General features: G+C 36.4%; 1 protein-coding gene across 1 annotated transcript; it reads left to right on the top strand.

The window, feature by feature from the left end:
* Positions 1 to 845: 845 nt before the first annotated feature.
* On the top strand, positions 846 to 20841 carry Orco (odorant receptor co-receptor). The gene is made up of 11 exons (XM_028322874.1): positions 846 to 1063; positions 1150 to 1249; positions 1815 to 2025; positions 6985 to 7121; positions 7640 to 7800; positions 8246 to 8432; positions 8845 to 9061; positions 16794 to 16893; positions 17252 to 17356; positions 19515 to 19670; positions 20593 to 20841. Exons 2-11 carry the CDS (start codon positions 1150 to 1152, stop codon positions 20641 to 20643), a joined length of 1425 nt encoding a protein of 474 aa, XP_028178675.1. The 5' UTR covers positions 846 to 1063; the 3' UTR covers positions 20644 to 20841.
* The last annotated feature ends 1013 nt before the right edge of the window (positions 20842 to 21854 follow it).

Here is a 21854-nt window from a genome sequence, read left to right as displayed (position 1 = left end):
GTCACTTTTTAACATTTAAAATTAGTTATTTGTAAAACGTTCCAAAATGATTGGATCATTATTTTCATTGTATTCAGTCCAAAACGAACTAAAACATAACGTTCCAAATGGAATGTCACATTTTAAGATTTTATTTAGATCTTTTGGATCGTTTTATCATTGGGACCGCTTAATTATTTCATTAATTATTGTCGTAAGAGAGTCAGTGTCTTCAGCACTAGATAGGGTGACCCAAAATACCTAGCTTGGGCTCGAAAACTCAATTTTGACCACCTTGCGGGTTGGAACGTTGTAGCATAACTACGTCCAATTGAAGGTCCTCATTTGCAACATAACTTTTCTATAAAATTCCAAAACAAATTGAGCAATTCAAACATAATTAAATAATATTAGTAAATATTAGGTATTTTTATTTAATTTTAGTACAAGAGTTCAAAATTAATCAACCTTAATCACCACTTAGTGGTTTATTTATTTAGCTACAAAACCCTGCGTCCGATGACAATACGTCATTTCATTACGCCATAAAAAGAATTNAAAAGAATACATTCACATTGTGTACCGACCAAACAATTCAGGGAACCAAGTCAAAGCAAACAAGCCAACTGAAAAGTAGCAGCCCCTATGGCAGAGTAAACAGTAAAAACCAACAAAGCGCCAAACATCAAACAACATTCAACACATAATTTTAATCGATCCGCAATGAAATAGCCAGTATCACTGGAAAACTAACAGTACATCCTACATGCATAATTAACGCCAAGAAATTACCAAGTGTTCACAATGGACGCCATATGGGAGTTCCCATGTGTATTATTACCGAAGACACCATTGGTCGACATGACTTTGAAATAGGTACACGTCAGTGCAAAACTTGTAATGACAATGAAATGTCAATCGATGGAGAGTCCACTACGTTTGAAGTACTAGTGGGAATCAGTCGTGTTTACCGTTCCTTGGGTCTGATTGGTGGGAATAAAGATGTAAACGGAATTACGGAAGTAATTCCGGTTGTTACAGCTGTTATTGATATTGTTTGAGAGAATAATAAAAAGCTTTCAAGGTAAAGAAGAAAAGTTTAAGAACTTAGTGACGCAGTAACTAATTAATTTAAAGATGGGGTTTTTGTAAATGACGGTGTTCTTGCAGATGATGACCAAAGTGAAAGCTCAGGGCCTCGTGTCCGATTTGATGCCAAACATCAAATTGATGCAGGCGGCTGGTCATTTCCTATTCAATTACCACTCAGGTAAATATTTTGTTTCAATTAAAATACGTTGTTGTTACAACCTTTGATTGTGTTTATTTAAACTTAATTATTAAGAGGCACGACCCTTGTTAATCAGAAACACTGTTAGGAAGAGGAAGAAATATTAATTAAAATTACGCTAATGAAGTCAAAATAATGATAAACGAGGGAAAACAATAAATTATTAATTAATGTGAAATTTCTGGAGGAAATGCGTAGATGAAACGATGCGCTAAAATAAAGTATATTATGAAAGGTAACGTCTCCGTAGTTCAGTGGTCCAGATCTCTGACTCATCAAACAAAATGCCATAGATTCAGGACCCATTTCAAGCCAATCAATCAAAAAAGTCAACCATATAGATTGATTTTTTTGATAGAAGATGATCATGAGTACTGAGTGGGTGATGAGTGGTACTTTTGTTAAAAAAATATCTGTGTTGGTATCTTTTGCTGCCAAATAAATATATTTTCGATCTTCTTTCTGTATTCATAATGGTTAAAATTTATAATTCCGTCTTATTTTCCCGTTTTGTGCAAAAACTGAACTGTCAAAATTGTTCCAGACAATTCTGGAATGACAACACTCTTGCGCAAGGTCTATTCCAGTGTCCATGCGTTCCTCATCGTCATCAACTACCTGTGCATGGCCGCCAATATGGCGCAGTACTCCGAAGAAGTCAACGAGTTGACCGCTAATACGATCACGGTGCTGTTTTTCGCACATTCGGTGATCAAGATGCTCTTCTTCGCTGTTAATTCCAAGAGCTTTTACAGGTGAGTATCGCAAAGAAGTGTGCTGGGTCCATTATTGATTTTAGAAAATATTTATTTAATTATTGATAATAGAATACAATATTACTTAATAACAATCGGCGTGAATTCTAAGAGCTTTTACAAGTGAGTACCTACCGCAAGGAAGAGTGTTGGGTCCAACATTGTAAATATACGAAAATACGTACCTATGGTTTTAGAAAAAAAAAGTAGTATTCGGTAAAAGAAATACTCAGGGTTATCAGGAAATAAAACATACAAAAAGTCTTTGGTGTTAAGTGGCAAAGTAAATATCTATTATGGCTAATCAATACTGTCACTTCGGTCCCGTGCTAGTCCAGCAGGTGTCCTCAAGGCTATTTTGCACCTGTACTTACGTATATCAAAGAAAGATAATTATAGGGCTCGGACATAAGAAAAGAGGAACTAAACAAAGACAAAACAATTTTGTTACCTATTTTGTATAATGATACATATTATTGAATAAATCTTTTTATATTTCTTTAATTTGCAACAGTTTTAAATTGATTTTATTTTGACCTACGGCAACGAAACAGTCTGCTTTGATTCTAAAATCTTAATTCATTTCTTTATTTGTTAAGCGCTCGTACCAATCGTATGTTATCCTTACCAGTATCTATGTTACGGCTAAAGATAGGTGTGAACATAAACTTAAGATTAGCCGGCTAAACTTAAGTTTATCTTCGACGAGGTGTTAATGTTAGTTTCTTCTATCTTTAGCCGGCTAAACTTAAGTGTAACCGTAGGCCCTTGGCTGAAAATGTAGAAGGAAATGGAAAAGGAAACAATGTAATAATGTATATTATTTTGACACGAAAACTTTATTAAAAAATAATCACTTTCATTACACATACTTTTATGTACCTATATAGGTATTCAAAATTACAATTATTACAATAACAAAATATTATTTACCTAGTTAAAACAATAAAGTCTGCCAAATCATTAAAATAAAATAATAAGGAACCATTTGGTCATTACAGAATCTTCTGTAGGTATTTAAAATGACAAAATAAAACTTCTTCAGTGTTAATTACTTAAAACAATATCTAGTCACAATTGTTAATATGGCCGGCCTGGCGCGCCCATCGAATACATTTTTAGCCGTTTCGTTTTGGCTAATGTGCACATTAGCCGGCTAAAGGTGGAATATCACGACGCAAACTAACATGTTATCGAACTTTAGCTGCTTCTCGAAGATAAACTTAAGTTTAGCCGGCTAATCTTAAGTTTATGTTCATACATATCTTTAGCCGTAACATCTATAACAAATTCAAAATGAACGCTTCGTAAATCGAATAACATTATTATAAATTCTTCCTCCCTTAGCACTCGTAATGGGAAACCTTTTTAACAGCTTTTACGTGTTCCCCTCACTCTAAAATTAACATCAATCACGCTTGTCAAGGAAAAAACTCTTTTATATTTATTCTGAATCACTTCTTAATGAATCATGAAAGAATAAGTATTGCGGGAACTTTTTAATTCTTAAACTTTTGTAATATTTTACTTAAGTTAACAGCAGCCAGCAGTTCACAAATTAGGAACGTGGACTTTTTAGAAAATTTTAGGTGGAAATTTCCTTGCGTTACGAGATTAAATAATGAACTGAAACAGAGCTAACAACAAAAGCCTTTGATACCATATATTTGAGCTTAGCGTGATAGAAGCGTGACAGCGTGACAGTGGCATGTATCCGCGACGTGAGTACGACAAGCTTTTCGATTCAAAATGAAACACGTTGATTCGTTGTAGCAAAAACACATGACAATACATGTGACACGCTTTATCGTCAATATCTGAGTGCGACCTCCCAGTTTTATTACGCTGCAAGTGCTGAGAGATCGTCAGTCCATCGAGCAAGAGACGTCCCACACAAGTTTGTTGAAACCAGCCCGCTTAGTGTAACGTAGGTGATAGTTTCTTGGTCCATCTTCCCACAGGAATTCAGTGGTGCAATTCCACCAAAGTCACGTTTGACTTTTATTTACTATACCAACACAGTAGCTACTACACTAAAGTAAATATAGCCAGAAAATATTCCAGGAGTAAAATTCAGGTATATATTTTTTTCACCTGTCTTATTTTTCCGCACCCTCCATCATGGCAAGCTGTCCAACTTTCACAAGATACTTAAAGGGACAAGATAGAATCTCTCGACACCTCCTGCGAAGGAATGTCGCAAATAATACGTGGCAGCTCTAAAGGAAATTCATTTCCACCCAATTTTAATTTAACAAGCGAATACAAAGGCCTTTTGAATAGAAAATAATTTTCTCTCGCCTCCTTTTTATCACGGCACGCCAGTGTTACAACGGAGATACGCGGAGTAAACCCATTGTGTTTTAAGCTGAGGGACGGAAGCGGTAAATGTGTGAATGGCCGAAAAAGAATCATGAATTACGTGTTCGTTCGTTTCAGCCAAATGACGTCCACTGCTGGACAAAGGCCTCCCCCAAGGATTTCCATAACGATAGGTCCTGCGCTGCCCGCATCCACGTACTGGGGTACTGGGGGACCTGTCCACACTACGTCTTCCGGCTAGTGCTCGCCACTCAACTTTTGTACTTTAGCGACCATCAGCTCTGCGAGCTATGTGCCCCGCCCACTGTCACTTGATTTTAGCAATTTTGCGGGCTATGTCGGTCATTTTGGTTTTATGACATGTACCTACATGGGTTTCAATTTATCACTACCTGAACCCTTAAGAAGAAAATATCAGTGAACCTACTTCATACTCTTCCGTGCTCGTAGCTATATGAACTTCTACAGAATCTGTGCTATCTTAAAAGCTGCCTTATTTAAGATCTTTTGTAAAGGTGTTGGGGAACGGAATATAATGGAGCCAATGAGCTACAGGGGAAACTTAGTAAACATGGATGCTACACAATTTGAAGTAAAACTTTCGTGCTATTGATTTAAATAAGCAAATACTTACATAATAAACCTGAAGATACTTAGCGAACACAAGTTGTTTTTTTATACAATATAATTTCTCTCGCTGCCGCTCGAAGGCGTTGGACGCAGGCCGCTACCAACCGGGCAACATGGAAAGCATAGGGGGAGGCCTATGTTCAGCAGTGGACGTCCTATGGCTGAGATGATGATGATGTTGACAGATGATGATAATTTCTCTCATCCATATTGATTTTGAACAGATCATAATAATAGCGTGCCCTTTCTCACCAAAAATAAAAATGTATAGCTAGTCTTAATAAAGGACTTTGACTGTACCTAAAACCACAATAATGAATGAACTTTACTTCATACCTTCAATATAAGGTCCAAAATCAAGTTGAGTAGTATTACGAGTAAATTTTAATGCTGTGATAAATAAATTGTTCGTTCGTTTCAGCCAAATGACGTCCACTGCTGGACTAAGGCCTCCCCCAAGGTTTTTCACAATGAACGGTCCCGCGCTGCCCGCATCCAGGTTCTTCCCGCGACCTTTATCAGATCGTCGTTCCACCTAGTAGGAGGCCTACCCACGCTTGATAAAATAAATACCTGGCAATAAATCAAAATACCTGTATTCATTGGGCCTATTGAATTTGTGTATCTTACAGCAAACTCATCTCGCTGTGAAGGTTTTATTTAATTTACTTATGAATATTTTTTGAGTTGTCATTGAAGGGTTAAACGGTTAAAGTGTTCGCAATTTGCCTTTCTTTTTACGCGTCAAAGATGAAAGCTAAATGAACGTTTAATGAATTTTTAAATGAAATTGTTATTAAAGTATCGCTCAAATTAGAAATGGTTCATAATACGACCCAATTTAAATAAAAATGAGATTTAAAATATGGAAGAGTCCTAGAACGCTTATCTTTTTTGAGAATGATAATAAATATTTTTGGATTTTAAAATTAAATGTACTTAAAAATTGTCTTGTATTTTATTGCACACAGTCAAAATGAAGAAAATACCTTTTCAAACTAAACTTAGTGAATTCAATAAAAATATTAAACCAACATAATTTTGTTGTACTGGCCTACTTGTCTTACTTTTAGTGATAATTATGTTTTTTGCAAAATAACATGAATCTAAGAACATTGATAAAATATAAGCTACAGCGATCAAGTCATTGTTTTAACGAATTATTATTGATACTTCTTAAAAACATAGCTCTTCTCTCTGCAGTAGGATAAAAAACAATATGCTTAAAGAGGTCTTTGAATAGTATTACCTGAATGTTTTACAGATTCAAGGGCCGCGTTTTATGGGCTTTCTGCCTGATTGATAAGACCGAGGATGTCGTTTGGTGCAAGATAAGATAGATTTTATGAGGGATGCGGGTTACACGTAGATGACATAAAACGGGCGGTTGTGACTGTCTTCTTTCAATATATTTTACTGTGTACAGTAGGTAATAAATTTTGCACGAGAGTGTGTCAACAAAATAACAGGATGTGGCGCAACGTGATCACAACTTTAACTAAGCGCCGTTTTCTAAAATCAATACCAACGATCTAGCCTTTTTGCACCGCCTTACTTTGTCGGCTGATCCTCTATTTGACTGATTGAGAATATCACCCGGCATTAAGTCTACCACTGTACAATTATTATGAGCAAGATGTTAAATAAATAAAATAAATGAATCTAAAAGGTCCAGGGAAGCACCTGGATGCGGTCAGCGCATGCATGACCGGTCGTGGAAATTCTTGGAGGAGGTCTTTGTTCAGCAATGTTAGACTGAGTTGCGTCACCTAACTTTGACCGTAAAGCTATGACGATAACCGGTGTATTTTGTATGGATTTTGACAGATTTTTGACGTGTGTCAAAGTTATAGTAGGATGGTGCAACCCACCCTTAGTTGATAAGAACAATATTTATTGTCGACGACATTCTGCCATGATCAAAATAGAATAAAACTTGAACCGTCTTTTCTTTCCATGTCGATTGTGTGAAATTAACAACCTTCTGTTTTTACCGTACTTTCGTAGGACGCTCGCAGTATGGAACCAGTCGAACAGTCACCCTCTCTTCACGGAGTCTGACGCCCGGTACCACCAGCTCGCTCTGACGAAGATGAGGAGGCTGTTGTACTTCATCTGTGGGGTCACTGTCTTGGCTGTAATGAGTAAGTAATAGTTTAGGTGATCTGATGGTAGAAAATTTCTACTTACTGCTCTTCTGCGAGGCTTCTACTTAAGTTGTAATTATAATTATATGGCCCCCTTTTTAGGAAAAACGTCCTCTTTTCCGTTCATCTTTATCTAAACTAGATTATTAAATGAAGTCTAATCTTCTATTTAGTACGTAGGCCCTTGCCAGGACGCTTATACACGTCCCAAATATAGCTTGCCCTACCACCACTTTGGGACAACATAATAAGCCATTGTCAGCCTCTTTTTGAATTATCTATCTGTTATTCAGACTTTTCTGCATTCCTGGCGGGCTACCATAATCATCTGCCTAGTGTTATTCTGTTGTCTGCTTTTACACTTTTCCAACTAGTTAGCAAATATCTCACCTTTACCTCAGTAATAATAATAATTCTTATTAATTACATCTATATGTTACAGCAGTGAACGTTTACCTGAAATGATCAAGATGAATTTCATGAAACCATCCCCTACTACCCTTGATATTTTCCAGGTTGGATAACAATCACGTTCTTCGGAGAGTCAGTCCGCATGATTGCCAATAAGGAAACCAATGAGACCCTGACGGAACCAGCTCCGAGGCTGCCTCTGAAGACGTGGTACCCCTTCGATGCTATGAGTGGCACTATGTACGTCGTGGCTTTTGTTTACCAGGTAAGTAAAATGGGACATTTATGAGGAAGAACCTTCGTATGAAACCTTATGAGTCAACACGGATAGCCCTAGGCACTAGTAATATCGATTAGTGAAGTTTGTTCAAGGCTGTATCTAAAAGATAAAGATGGAAGGTTTAAGTACTGGTTTAACAACACCCAGAGGCCTTGGACCTAGAAATCTGGATTTTCTCAGGTTATTTTAAAACGTAAACGAGGAATAAAGAAGCTTTGAAATAGGGATAAGTTTGTATGAAATGACGCATCTGTAACTGTAGGAAATTTCAAATATAGCAAAGATAATATCACTGTTATATTTAAAATTTGCATCTTCCAACGAACTGAACTGAACATTATTTTGACAATATTATTATCGCCAAGGTCGAATTATTTTAAGAATTCGGTCAATAATGAACCCTTTTTCTCAAAATTCGCATTCTCAACAGGTCTACTGGCTGTTCTTCTCCATGGCCATAGCGAACCTCATGGACGTGATGTTCTGCTCCTGGCTCATCTTCGCGTGCGAGCAGTTACAGCATCTGAAGGCCATCATGAAGCCCCTGATGGAGCTCAGTGCTTCTTTGGATACGTACAGACCTAACACCGCTGAGCTGTTCCGTGCTTCTTCTACCGGTGAGGACTTATTCTTCTAGCATTTTGCAGACGAGAAAAATTACTTGGCTTGACCATCAAGTTATAGAATGAGAACTGTCACTTTGTAGCATTCTGATTCTTTTTAATGACCAAAAAATGTTGTGTAATAAAATCACCCAGGTCAATTTTACAATAATTTTGATATGTTATAAAATTTCCCCTCTAATTCTAACATCTTCACTTGATCAACCGTTACCTTGATAATTCATGAGTAATCACGCTTGAGCACCAATGGGTCTATAATCTTCTTTTGATTCTGCCTGATCTGATACATATTACGCGGGTCTAGGATATTTCTTCAGATCTCAGGATTTATCTAGATTCTACATACACCAGGATTGCACTCCCCTTCGTTTTTAAAGTGTAACCAATTCCTTTTTGATACTGCCAGAAAAATCAGAGAAGATGCCAGACACAGTGGACATGGACATCCGTGGCATCTACTCCACGCAGCAGGACTTCGGGATGACCCTTCGAGGAGCTGGTGGTAGACTCCAGAACTTCGGGCAGCCGAACCCTAACAATCCCAATGGATTGACACAGAAGCAAGAGATGCTGGCCAGATCTGCCATCAAGTATTGGGTGGAGAGGCATAAGCACGTCGTGAGGTGAGTGGTTTGGAATGTAGCGCAGGGAAAGATAATACTTACGCCCGTATTCACAAATATTACTATGAGGTCTCACAGTGCGCGTGGACGCACAGGGTGACACATGAACCAATCACAGAGCTCTATTTAACGCTGTGGGTTCGATTTGCTGCTTCACTTAAGCAAGCATCGTTTATGAATACGTGTGTTAGTAAAACAAACTCCATAGTAGGTACTTTGACTTATAATAAAAAATGTCTAATACAAAAGAGCTTAATTAATTCTCTACTCCGAAATTACAGTACTTTGATATTAAAAGGAGACTTTTGAAATGCTATTTTTAGATGTCGGTTATCTAATTTAGAAAGAAAGGAATATTTTTTATTTAGGGCGTGACAAATAAACGAGTTCCATCAAAATTTTTCATAAAATAATCAAATCTACTGGTTGGACTTGAGTCCATTAGTACCTATCGCTTACCAGGTTTAATTTTATGGAGATACTGGTAGACCTCGTTTTTACAAGTTTTTGAGTATACCAATAACATACTACTACCGCNGGTGAGGAGTTATACATCTAGAATTTTGCAGATGATAAAAGTTATATTGCTACAATATAATTAAAGTGTGATTGGAGAACACTTGATAAAATAAAAATAATTTTAATTTTAGAATAATTACTAATATTAACAAATCCTCTTGGGCAAACGTTGCATGCCTTGAAAGTACTATCACAAATTACTAAAAAGTTACTATGCTCACGCTCGAGAATCATTGAGACTTCTTTTTCATTCAGTCCTGCAGGATTCTTCTTATACCTTGAAGAAAATAGCTAGACAGGTTACAGGACATTCTTTGACTCCTGGATGGATTGAAAACCTCACATTATCTTTATTAGGTAGGTAGTAACTATAGTGTAACACATATTGTTTTGATTCTGCCAGAAAAATCAGAGAAGATGCCAGACACAGTGGACATGGACATCCGTGGCATCTACTCCACGCAGCAGGACTTCGGGATGACCCTTCGAGGAGCTGGTGGTAGACTCCAGAACTTCGGGCAGCCGAACCCTAACAATCCCAATGGATTGACACAGAAGCAAGAGATGCTGGCCAGATCTGCCATCAAGTATTGGGTGGAGAGGCATAAGCACGTCGTGAGGTGAGTGGTTTGTAGCGTAGGGAAAGAGAGAACTTACGCCCGTACTCACAAATACTACTATGAGGTCTCACAGTGCACGTGGACGCACAGGGTGACACATGAACCAATCACAGATCTCTATTTAACGTTGTGGGTTCGATTTGCTGCTTCACATAAGCAAGCAACGTTTATGAATACGTGTGTTAGTGACACAAACTCCATAGTAGGTACTTTGACTTGTAATAAAAAATGTCTAATACAAAAGAGCTTAATTAATTAATACTATACTCCGAAATTACAGTACTTTTATATTAAAAGGAGACTAGAAATGCTATTTTTAGATGTCGGTTATCTAATTTAGAAAGAAAGGAATATTTTTTATTTAGGCGTGACAAATAAACGAGTGCCATCAAGATTTTTCATAAAATAATCAACTCTACTGGTTGAACTTGAATCCATTACTTAGTACCTTTCTCGTGCCAGGTGACGATTGAATTATGGAGATACTGGTAGACCTTGTCTTTATAGTTTTTGAGTATACCAATAACATACTACTACCGTTTTGCAATGGAGGGAAGTCGAACCTTAATTTCGAACTCCTCCTATGTTCTTCTGATTAATTTCATTGCGGGTCCAATGACAGTTTAACTTTCCCCCGGGACAAACTTGACCTTCATTGGTTGGGTTTTTGTGGCGGTCAAGCTGTAGATCCTGGCTACACAGGAGTTGCAGTGGTGGGAACGAGAGGTGGGAATAGTCCCGTTACTACAATGTTTTTCATAATCAACTGCCAGTCTCTCTCTCTAATAACCTTACCGATGGTCAAAGTTCCAACTCTAGTGAAGTTCATTCCTGACTCACAATCGATTCAGTTCTGACTTACGGTCACAATCGATTCATGAACTTGTCGTATTAATCGCACCTGGCTTTTCCCTCGAGTTCTCATAATGACGGTGTTTGTATCGATGACACTCGTATCCGATTGGTAAACTTGAAATGAAATCGTAACTTAATTTGAAGTTCACTTTTTTATGTTAGCAATTCGACGTTGGGCTGAGTTTGGTATATTTGACTGAAGTTACATTTCGGGCATTCTTTTTGGCAGTTTTTTAATACCTGTGGGCCTTTGTAATCATTGAAGTCTAGACTGAGTTTTTATAAGTAGGTACAGTCAGCGTCAAATAGTTCGTGACACCCAAAGGAGCGAAAAAGTTCGCAACGCGTCTTTGTTACAATTGATATATTTGACGCTGACTGTACCTAAATATTTAGCTATAATTCTATTTCAGTGATTAAGTACAGTCACCACCAAAAAGTGACACCCAAAGTATCAAAAAGTTGATAACATAACCTTGTTCCAAATGCAATAAAGACGTGNTCCGCTTTGCAATGGAGGGAAGTCGAACCTTAATTTCGAACTCCTCCTATGTTCTTCTGATTAATTTCATTGCGGGTCCAATGACAGTTTAACTTTCCCCCGGGACAAACTTGACCTTCATTGGTTGGGTTTTTGTGGCGGTCAAGCTGTAGATCCTGGCTACACAGGAGTTGCAGTGGTGGGAACGAGAGGTGGGAATAGTCCCGTTACTACAATGTTTTTCATAATCAACTGCCAGTCTCTCTCTCTAATAACCTTACCGATGGTCAAAGTTCCAACTCTAGTGAAGTTCATTCCTGACTCACAATCGATTCAGTTCTGACTTACGGTCACAATCGATTCATGAACTTGTCGTATTAATCGCACTTGGCTTTTCCCTCGAGTTCTCATAATGACGGTGTTTGTATCGATTCACTCGTATCCGATTGGTAAACTTGAAATGAAATCGTAACTTAATTTGAAGTTCACTTTTTTATGTTAGCAATTCGACGTTGGGCTGAGTTTGGTATATTTGACTGAAGTTACATTTCGGGCATTCTTTTTGGCAGTTTTTTAATACCTGTGGGCCTTTGTAATCATTGAAGTCTAGACTGAGTTTTTATAAGTAGGTACAGTCAGCGTCAAATAGTTCGTGACACCCAAAGGAGCGAAAAAGTTCGCAACGCGTCTTTGTTACAATTGGAATAAGGTTGTGTTATCAATTTTTTGTTAACTTTGATATATTTGACGCTGACTGTACCTAAATATTTAGCTATAATTCTATTTCAGTGATTAAGTACAGTCACCACCAAAAAGTGACACCCAAAGTATCAAAAAGTTGATAACATAACCTTGTTCCAAATGCAATAAAGACGTGTTGCGAAATTAGCTACTTTGGGTGTCACGAACTATTTGACGCTGACTGTAATTTGCTGTTCTTTATGCCTACTTTTGGGACTGTAAGAAAGCAAAAAAAAACATTTTTTCAAATGTTTCTTTTTGGTAGAGCTAAGGGAATTCACAAGAATCCCAACAATAAGAACGTCACAAAAAATCTAACACGTTAAAAAGACCAAAGTGAAAATGTCTTAAACTAAATTTCGCGAATTTCTCTTTCCAGTTTCGAATTTCCAAACAAGATCAATTTATTTGTTCGGCCGAAACCGAGGCTTACGCCGAAAACACTTTTCATGTATAATGACGGCGATATTTCAAGACTTCGTAAACAATACAATCTTAACACCAGTCGAAATTTATTTGTGGGTTAGGACTGCTGTTTTTTAGCCGACGGCGCAAAGGAGGGTAATGTGTACTTACTTGCTTACGTAAGTAGTTTTTACTATGTTAAGTAATATGTATTGTATTTTTTTCGTTACTCTATCAATGGCCAAAAAACATGGGTCAAAAGTATTTTTTTGGGTAATTTAATTTAACTTATGGTTTATTTTATGTGTTAGGCGGCAGGCATTTTTATGCTTTTTTATGGATTATAATTTTTAAATCACCCAACTCAGGACTTTTTTTCCAGTTCGACCATTTCAATCAATTTTATCTACCTTCGTAGCGCCAAAACATTTTGGATTCAATCCTTGCAGTCCATTTTACCTAATAAAACTAGTGAAAAAATAATCACTTAAAAACTTACGAGTATAGTCTTGTATTGTTAGAAGTCAACAAATTCGAATCCTTTAGTGATTAGTAAGACAAAGCAGTCTTTTAGTCGATTGTCCTTCGACACTTCATTTGTTTCAAGTCACGTACATCCAATTACGGCTTATATACGTCCAAGTTTAGTACAAAGCTACTCACAGTATGTGGAACGTGAAGCAAAGTGAGGGTAAATCAGACCGGCGCGAGGGAACATTCCACGACTACCCCACGTTCCTCGAAGTCTAACCTACTGAAGGGTTCGCAGAATGAAAATAGTTGTAGTTCATCAGAAATTTTGTTCATATCAAGTAGAATACGAGTGGGAGCATAATTGAATATTGTTCATTAGGTAGGTACTTATCAAATTAGCTGATGTCCTCGGTGTCGTTTTGTGAATTTTGGGATAGCACTGGAAATCGCATGACTCAACTACTAATCCAATGGAGTTACCAATTTACCCAACATTTTTTTTTATTTTAAATTAGGCCTAAAATGTAATTTTACATTTTAATTCCAATTTAATCTTATTCTTAATTAGAAAGAAAAGAGCATGTTATTGTTTGATAGAGTTAACTAATCAATTATTATTCATACAAATAAAAAGCTCTAATTCTCTTCTTCTACTATATTAGTTGAGATAAAGTTATTTAGAAAGTGGTACATAAAAAGAGCTTTTTAAAAGCTTATTTGCAGATAATAAATGACATTTATGACTTTTATTCACCAGACCTTTGTTTGACACCCACTGAAAATCAGTGTCATGACAGCTATGCTGTCAAGATGGCGTTAAGAGGGCGGTTACGTTTTTTTACTATTTAAATTATTTATGTGTTTTTTCTTGCCAATTTTTTTTTTCTTTTTTCTTTGTTTCGTTAAATGACAACCCTATCAGTGATGTATCATTGTCTTACTTTCCCCACCAATTGTGTCTCGGGTTGACGGCATGAATAGAATCAGTGGCTTGTTAAAAACGCGTTCAAATAAATCTTTGACAGACAAAATTACTTTTGAGAAAACCAATGAAAAACGTGATGAAAATTCGCAAAAATAGCATTGAGTTATAATGTACTAATTACTTCAATGAAAAATAGAAACTTGAACAATTCTTCTTAAATGTAACAAACCAATACGAGTAGAACAAGTAGGTATTAACTTTGCTCAGCATTTTTCTAAAAACGAGAAATTGTGAAAAAATAACGAATGCTCGTATATCAAAGTCAAACAAGGTTGATTTGATTTGTATAACGGCGTAAAAATATATTCTCATTCCCTTTTGCGTTTAAGAAAATATACGTGTGTTTGCATTTTTGCAAAAATTATAGTTAAGCGCACAAAGATTTTTCTTGCAGACAAATTCGTGCACAAAGTACAAAGATAATAATAATATTTATACACAGTTTGTGAATACAAAATAATAAAATAATAAAAAATCAGTTACGACAGATGTAGGTAGGTAGGGGAGACGGAGGAGAGTTGTAACAGAGGAGAGTTGTGACATTGTCGATTTTTGAAAACCTAAATCTATCAGCAAGTTCGCAACAGCGCGTATTTGTTAGTTCGAGTTCCTGCAAATCGACAATGTTACAACTTTCCTCGGTCTCCCCTAACCTATTCAAATATCTATACAAAGTAAAAACACTGAAATAAAGACCAAAAATATCTCTCATTTATTTTTACCTCCAAAAATACCAAAAAAACGTTGAAGGTCGCATTGAAAAGAATCAGGCCCTCTTTCAAAGAGATGTCAGCTGAGACCTCTTAGGCTAAGAACTCACGGCGCGATTTTCACCCGCGACCGCGGCGGTTGCGGGCCCGCAGCTGTTGTAGAATGCAGATACTTTTGTAAAAACTAATGCACAACTCACGACGTGGTTTGCGCCCGCGGCGGGCGTGGTTGTATGCGGGTCCCGCGGCACCGGCGGGCGACTAGTAGAATCGCGCGGGCCGCGGTAACCGCAGCCTCGACGGTTTTCGCCCGCGCGCTCTGCGTTCGATCGGCGGGCAACCATTTAGTACCAGTGACTTGGCGCGCAGCGTGATTTTCACCCGTGCGGGTGCGTGTGAAAATCGCCCCGTGAGTTCTTATGGTGCGAACGGGCTCGCGCGACACGCTGGTCATCCTGCTCACCCTGCTCTTGAGTGAGCAGGATGTCGAGTTTGCCGCGCGAGCCCGTTCGCCCAGTCTGGACGCACCATTAGAATAACCGCGCAAATAACCGCTCCCGTGAGTTTTGAAATAAAACCGCAATTCCACAACCGCCGCGGGCGCTGGTGAAAATCGCGCCGTGAGTTCTTAGCCTTACAAAAACATCGAGGATTATACACAATGGATTCGCGGGAAGAGGTTTGTTGAAAAATATCTTTTTGATGTACGAAATTTTCATAGGATTCCTTTATTTGATGTAGAGATATTTGGTAGAGCGTGGCACATAAATCTTTATTGAAAAAACGCTCCTATTACAACTAGACCCTAGTGTTAAGTTTGGTGTGCTTGACAGTACGCCTGAGCAGTATGCACATATAATCATAGTATAATAATGAGTATTTACATAAAGGCTAGTAGTACCAAAGTACCTATGGATTAAAAGTTATGTCAGATTAATAAACATGTGCGCCGCCGTTCAGGTATATACGGCGCGCCGCCGCCGCCGCCGACTATTCAACATTTTGCGAAGAGAAACAAAATAAATTTGGATATTTATAAAGTTAATATTGCCGAGTCTGCTCGTTTGGACAATTTCCACGAACCTGTCGTTATACTCGTCATCACATTCGCAGTTTCCCAGGCTTTCGAAGCGATTATGCAGCTCGTCGTGCTTTGGAGCTGATGGGTGCTGGGTAGAGCGTAGACTATGTCGGAATCTAATATGACGTCAAAAATCCCACGCCGACGCGCCGTCAAAATTCTTACATAATAAAAAAAAATACAAAAACTTGAATTTTGGGCACATTAGAATAATATTTTTTAACCAAGGTAGATAAAGTTAAAAACGGGATTATTTCCAAAAAAACAAAAATTGTCGACAATTACAGCAAGAATTTACCAAGTGTTATACCATTTTGGAATCCTTACTAAATGCGCCAAATTATGACGTCACTTGCCACACTCGCGTAGTACAATTTTTTTTCAGTACAGTCAGTTTAAACTAGACAAAATTTTTATTTTGAAAATTTTTTTGGGAATAATGTATTTTTTTCATCCAAGTTGGAGCAGCTGGTTTTGTAATTTTAATAACAATTTAGAGAAGCATTATTCAGGGTTACATAACAAAAAAAAATTGGAAAAAGTGAAGATTTGTGGCAACACGAGTAAAAAGACTGTCACCTGGAGTAAAAAATTTAGATTTTTTTTAAATGCCCATTATTTTGAAAATATGCCACATAGATATTTTTTTATATTTTTCTGATAACCAGTATAACTTGCCTCAACACCCAGTTCCGGCTTGACGCTACATTACGGGACACCCTGTATAAATCATAAGTAGAAAACACCCAGATCAATACAAACGAATAATTTTGTTTGTGTAAACAACTATTAAGTATTTGTACTATGCGGGAATAGAACCCACGTCCAATCAATATAAATGATAAGTATTATTCGTTACAGGTTAGTGGCATCCATCGGGGACACTTATGGAACCGCTCTGCTGTTCCACATGTTGGTCTCCACCATCACTCTGACTCTCCTGGCTTATCAGGCTACGAAGGTATGGTTTGAATATTCTATTTCAATTAATACATATACCCTAAATGGAATTGAACACGTTGATTTTGATCAAAATGACAATATAGGAGGACACCCTTTATTTTTTTATATGATCTTTAAAAAATACAATAATGCATAACAAGGCAGGTATTTGACCGCAATCGCACCTGTCACCAGTCTAGGATGGTACATAAGTATCTGCCCTGTCGCATCTATTTTAACTGGCATGTTACCAGTATCGTTTATCTGATAACTTTATTAACCATTGTAATACTGTGAGGAAATAATGAAAAAACTGAAATTAAATCCGAATCCATTATTTTCACTAATCCTCTAGTATTATTTTTATGTGTTTTTAGATCAATGGGATAAACGTGTACGCGTTCAGCACAATCGGATACCTCAGCTACACTCTCGGACAAGTGTTTCACTTCTGTATATTCGGAAACCGGCTTATTGAAGAGGTAAGGGATATTTATTTATTTATTTATTTCATTACACATAAATTAATGTAACTAAGGCTGGGTTGTACCATCTTACTTCAGCTGTAACGAACGTTAAAAGTCTGTCAAACTCCATAATAAACAATAGTTAGGGTTAACCCATTTAGCCCTACCGTACCCTATGTGGTACGGTATCTTTTTGAAAATATTTTGAAGTACCAAACTGTTATCAATTTGTAAAAATGATTGTAACAGTAAGCTTAAAGTGATTATTTTACATAAAAAAAATTAAAAATATGTTTTAACAAGTGGTTTCGGAAATATTTATGAAATTCCTCGACAGAAAACAAAAAAAATATTTACAATGTATTTCAGAAGGTATAATTTCTTATTATTTATGGTAAATTATGTTATTTAACAATTTTATTTGAAAAATAGAGTACAAATAGATATCATGACTACAAAAAAAAATATTATTGAGATTATTTTTATACGGTTTATTCCAGTCTAAAATAGGTGTACCGTATAAGGTACAGTAGGTCTATGCATGAGCAAATCGTGCGAAAAAATATAATTTAATTTTTATTATTTTTATTTGTTTTAGACAATTGATACTTCATACTATTGCCACAAATCATGAAAAATTTGATAATTTCAGCAAACATAAAGCAATTTTGGTATTTTTCTACTGCTGTCTTGTCAGATGACCGCTAATGATGATCAGACTGACGAAGATTTAGGCGATAAAGATAGTGTCAATGTAAATAATAACCCTCAGAGTTTTCTTCAATGGATTTGCTAAATTTCCATCGTCGTGTTGCTAAATGCGATTATGGATAGCACTAAATGTAACAAATCAGAAGAAGCCAGGTCTTCTTCAGCTATCCTCACTAACTTCGGAGAAGGTAGGAAAAAAGAACCAAATGTGGTTAGTATCACAGAAAACGTCTTACAAGATATGCCAAGTGTGATACTAGTGATTGTATGATTTTATTTTTATTTTATATCATACAAAAATAAATAAAAACCTTCTTTGAACAACTAGTATGTTTTGCGTGCATATAGACCTACTGTACCCTATATGGTACGGGCTCCCCACGGCCCCCTATTTATGGATTATTTTTTAAAATATTTTTTTCATGATTTTTAGGCTTCCCTTTGTAAGTTTTTGCTGAAAAATCAATTTTTATTTACAAAAATAATTATCGGTCTAAATGGGTTAAAGTTCAGGTGGTGCAACTGAGTTCCTTCTGTATCTATTCTTCAAATGGCAATGCCAGATTCTTTAAGGAAAGTGGCGCCTTTTCAACCGACTTCAAAAAACGGAGGAGGTTCTCAATTCGACCCGTATGCTTTTTTCGATCGATGGCCGCGCGAAAAAAAAATGGCGCTAACTTCCGGCATTGTCTTTTGACAGATATGTCAAATGACAAGTGGTTAAATATCAGAAAAAAATGTTTTTCGAACATAGCTAGACTTTTAGGTCATTTTTAACTATTAGTTTAAATTTTGTTAATATTTAACTATTAGTAGCAATATTTGACAATTAGTTATTTTAACTAGGAATTAAAAAACCGGGCCTTAGAGTTTCTAAATTCGTTCTGTAATACATGGTGATGCAATCTATTTGAGTACTGTGCTGCTACGAATCTGAACTAACTACGACGTATTTCTACGAACATGCTACGACGACTACGATGCTACGGCACCGATCCGGACTTTGCTGTAGCGTTTGTGATTGTTACGACAGTTTACAGTACTTGCAAATTCATCAGTTTTAGTTGCAGTTCCTTATAGATATAAAGTTACTTCTCAGTGCATACCAGGCTTTATTATTAACTTTTAGGGACCTTTTAGACTAAGACTTTATTTTAGAATAAGTATAAAAAAATTGAGTGAATAATCTTAGATATTTTTAGTCAAAAAATACTGTCTGTCTCGCTTTCATGCCTAAACCACTGAACCGATTTTGATGAAATTTGGCATAAAGATTTTGAGTCCCGGGAAAGGACATAGGATAGTTTTTATCCCGGTTTTTGAAACAGGGACGCGCGCGATAAAGTTTTTCTGTGACAGACAAAATGCCACGCGGGCGAAAAGCTAGTAAATAAATAAATATTATAAACTGACGTAATTTATATTTTTATAACCAATAATGCAACTTCTTCGTCACCACCAGAGCTCATCAGTGATGGAAGCAGCCTACTCCTGCCAGTGGTACGACGGCTCTGAAGAAGCCAAGACCTTCGTCCAGATCGTCTGCCAGCAGTGCCAGAAGGCAATGAGCATCTCTGGGGCCAAGTTCTTCACGGTTTCACTGGACCTGTTCGCTTCTGTAAGTATCTATACTTACTAATATTTAAGCCACGATAGCCGAACGGTGAAGGGGTCGGACCGGCTGACTTGTGATCCGGGGAACTCGGGTGGTCCCCGCCATCGCTCGACTATTGTGGTGAGCTCACTCGTGATACAAGCATATTTAGCTTAGTACGAGGGGCTAACGGGACTATTAGTAATTTTACTAATAATCTTAAAAAAAAGATGTTTTTTTTTTATTATTTTTTTAATTCTCGTGTGCCCACATCTTAAGTTTTAAAGAATAAGGCTTATTTTCACAACATTATGTCTATTAAGCGTTGCAGTTACTTGTGAACTAGAAAAATACGTTTTTCTATGAGCGAAGTAAATTACCACGTGTGCCAATTTTGGAACCGCGCGCAGCTAATAAAAAAATTAAATATGAAAAAAAAAATGTTTTATATACGTAAATCGATTAATTTACTAGTCGTTCCTAAAATTTTGGACACTGTTGCAAAGTCACCCTGTATTAGCCTTAAGGTTTAAAAAATACTAGTGGTGACTGAGTTTGTTCAGGCGTTTCTTCTTAGCACTTGCCATAATAAGTTTGTCTCGAATCGCTGGTAGGACCCAGAAGATAAGGAGACATGTAAAGTGCCCCATAAGGGCTATCCCTTTTTTTTTTGACGTTCATGTGCCAAAATAGAAGCCACGATAGCCGAACGGTGAAGGGGTCGGACTGACCGACTCGTGATCCGGGGAACGCGGGTTCGGTCCCCGCCGCCGCTCGACTATTGTGGTGAGCTCACTCGTGACACAAGCATATTTAGCTTAGTACGAGGGGCTAACGGGAGTATTAGTAATTTGTGTAATAACAAATTACTAATAATCTTAAAAAAAAAATACTGGTTAAAATTTAATGAAATATTTTTGATTTTGAATTATTTTACCCGTTTCAGGTACTTGGTGCAGTGGTGACTTATTTCATGGTTTTGGTACAACTGAAGTAGAGGTTTTGTATAAGTTTAAAGAGTGTAAAAGTTTTATAAATAGTTTTTTGTTTTAGATTACATTAGAATAAGGATAGTTTTTTTATAGTTACAACAAGTATTTGTGTAAACAACGCAAATTACTGAAGTTTTGTTTTTTTCATTCGTTTAGGATTTACAAACTTAATTTTATTAGGGATGATTTAAATTAGATTGTTTCTTTTTTGGTGAATAGAGCTATGTAACAATTAAAATTATTTTATTAGAGACAGATATTTATTGTAAACTCATATTTTTTAGACCTTCAAAGTTTCTATTGACATTATTTTTATAATTTTTAGAAAATTCGTTTCACATCATATTAATGGATAGGCATTCACTGTTTGATTTAAATGTTTTATATTAATTAAGATTAATAATAAATACTATACAGGGTATTGATTTCAATCCTCGCCATATTTATTTAGGTGATCTATTATGACTTATATAAACGCATTATCCGCCAAAAAAAAATACAAACGAAAGTGGATTTTTTAGCGAATCGCTCGCTTATCATGTCGGATAGTTTACTGAAGGAAGCCACGTAAAGTAGGTAGTGTAAATAGGTATTTTTCTTTGCCTAACTAAAGTTAAATTTCGTTTAAAATTCTTTTCGAAGTCAATTTTTTTACTGATTCGTGATCAGAATAAGCTACTCAAACCCAACTCCTTAAATGTGACAAGGATTGAAATCAACATCCTGTATACATTTCAGTAATTAAGTAAATAATATGTTATAAGCGGTTTTTGACAAAATATATTACGTTGAATTTAGTGAAATTTTATGTAATGTTGACTTTAGATATTTTATTGTGAAGTAATTATTTTGGGAAATAAACTTTAAGAAATACTTCATTTTTATAAATTAATTAATATTTTTATCCAAAATAGGTAAGTATACCAATACAGTAGTGTGTCTTCTCATAGAATATTAAAAACTCTTTTATTGGTAGGTGATTGCTATAGTAATTAGCCTATACATAGTTATTGGTATATTGGATTGTTAATAAGTAAGAGACAAAAATATTTACTACATTGGACTGCGTATTGCTCAGAAAAAATATTTGTCTCTTTTCCTCCCTTAATAACTTCCATTAGGCTTGTTTCTTTTTATTTTAGGCAAGTTGGTCAATAACTATGTACTTATTGGCTAATTACTATAGCGATCACCCTAATATAAATGCAGAGTTTTT

Source organism: Ostrinia furnacalis, unplaced genomic scaffold, assembly GCF_004193835.3.
Source record: "Ostrinia furnacalis isolate ACB-3 unplaced genomic scaffold, ASM419383v2 OfSCF0534, whole genome shotgun sequence".
NCBI classification, from domain to species: Eukaryota; Metazoa; Arthropoda; class Insecta; order Lepidoptera; family Crambidae; genus Ostrinia; species Ostrinia furnacalis.
The sequence above is the reverse complement of the archived record's forward strand: the minus strand, read 5'-3'. Positions and strand labels throughout refer to the sequence as shown.

What these genes read in the sequence shown, in the direction of transcription:
- Orco (XM_028322874.1), top strand. Translation starts at nt 1,150, where the DNA reads ATGATGACCAAAGTGAAAGCTCAGGGCCTCGTGTCCGATTTGATGCCA. An exon ending in CACTGTCTTGGCTGTAATGA is followed by an intron (nt 7,122 to 7,639) that starts GTAAGTAATAGT and finishes GATATTTTCCAG; the next exon opens with GTTGGATAACAATCACGTTC. An exon ending in GTTCCGTGCTTCTTCTACCG is followed by an intron (nt 8,433 to 8,844) that starts GTGAGGACTTAT and finishes TGATACTGCCAG; the next exon opens with AAAAATCAGAGAAGATGCCA.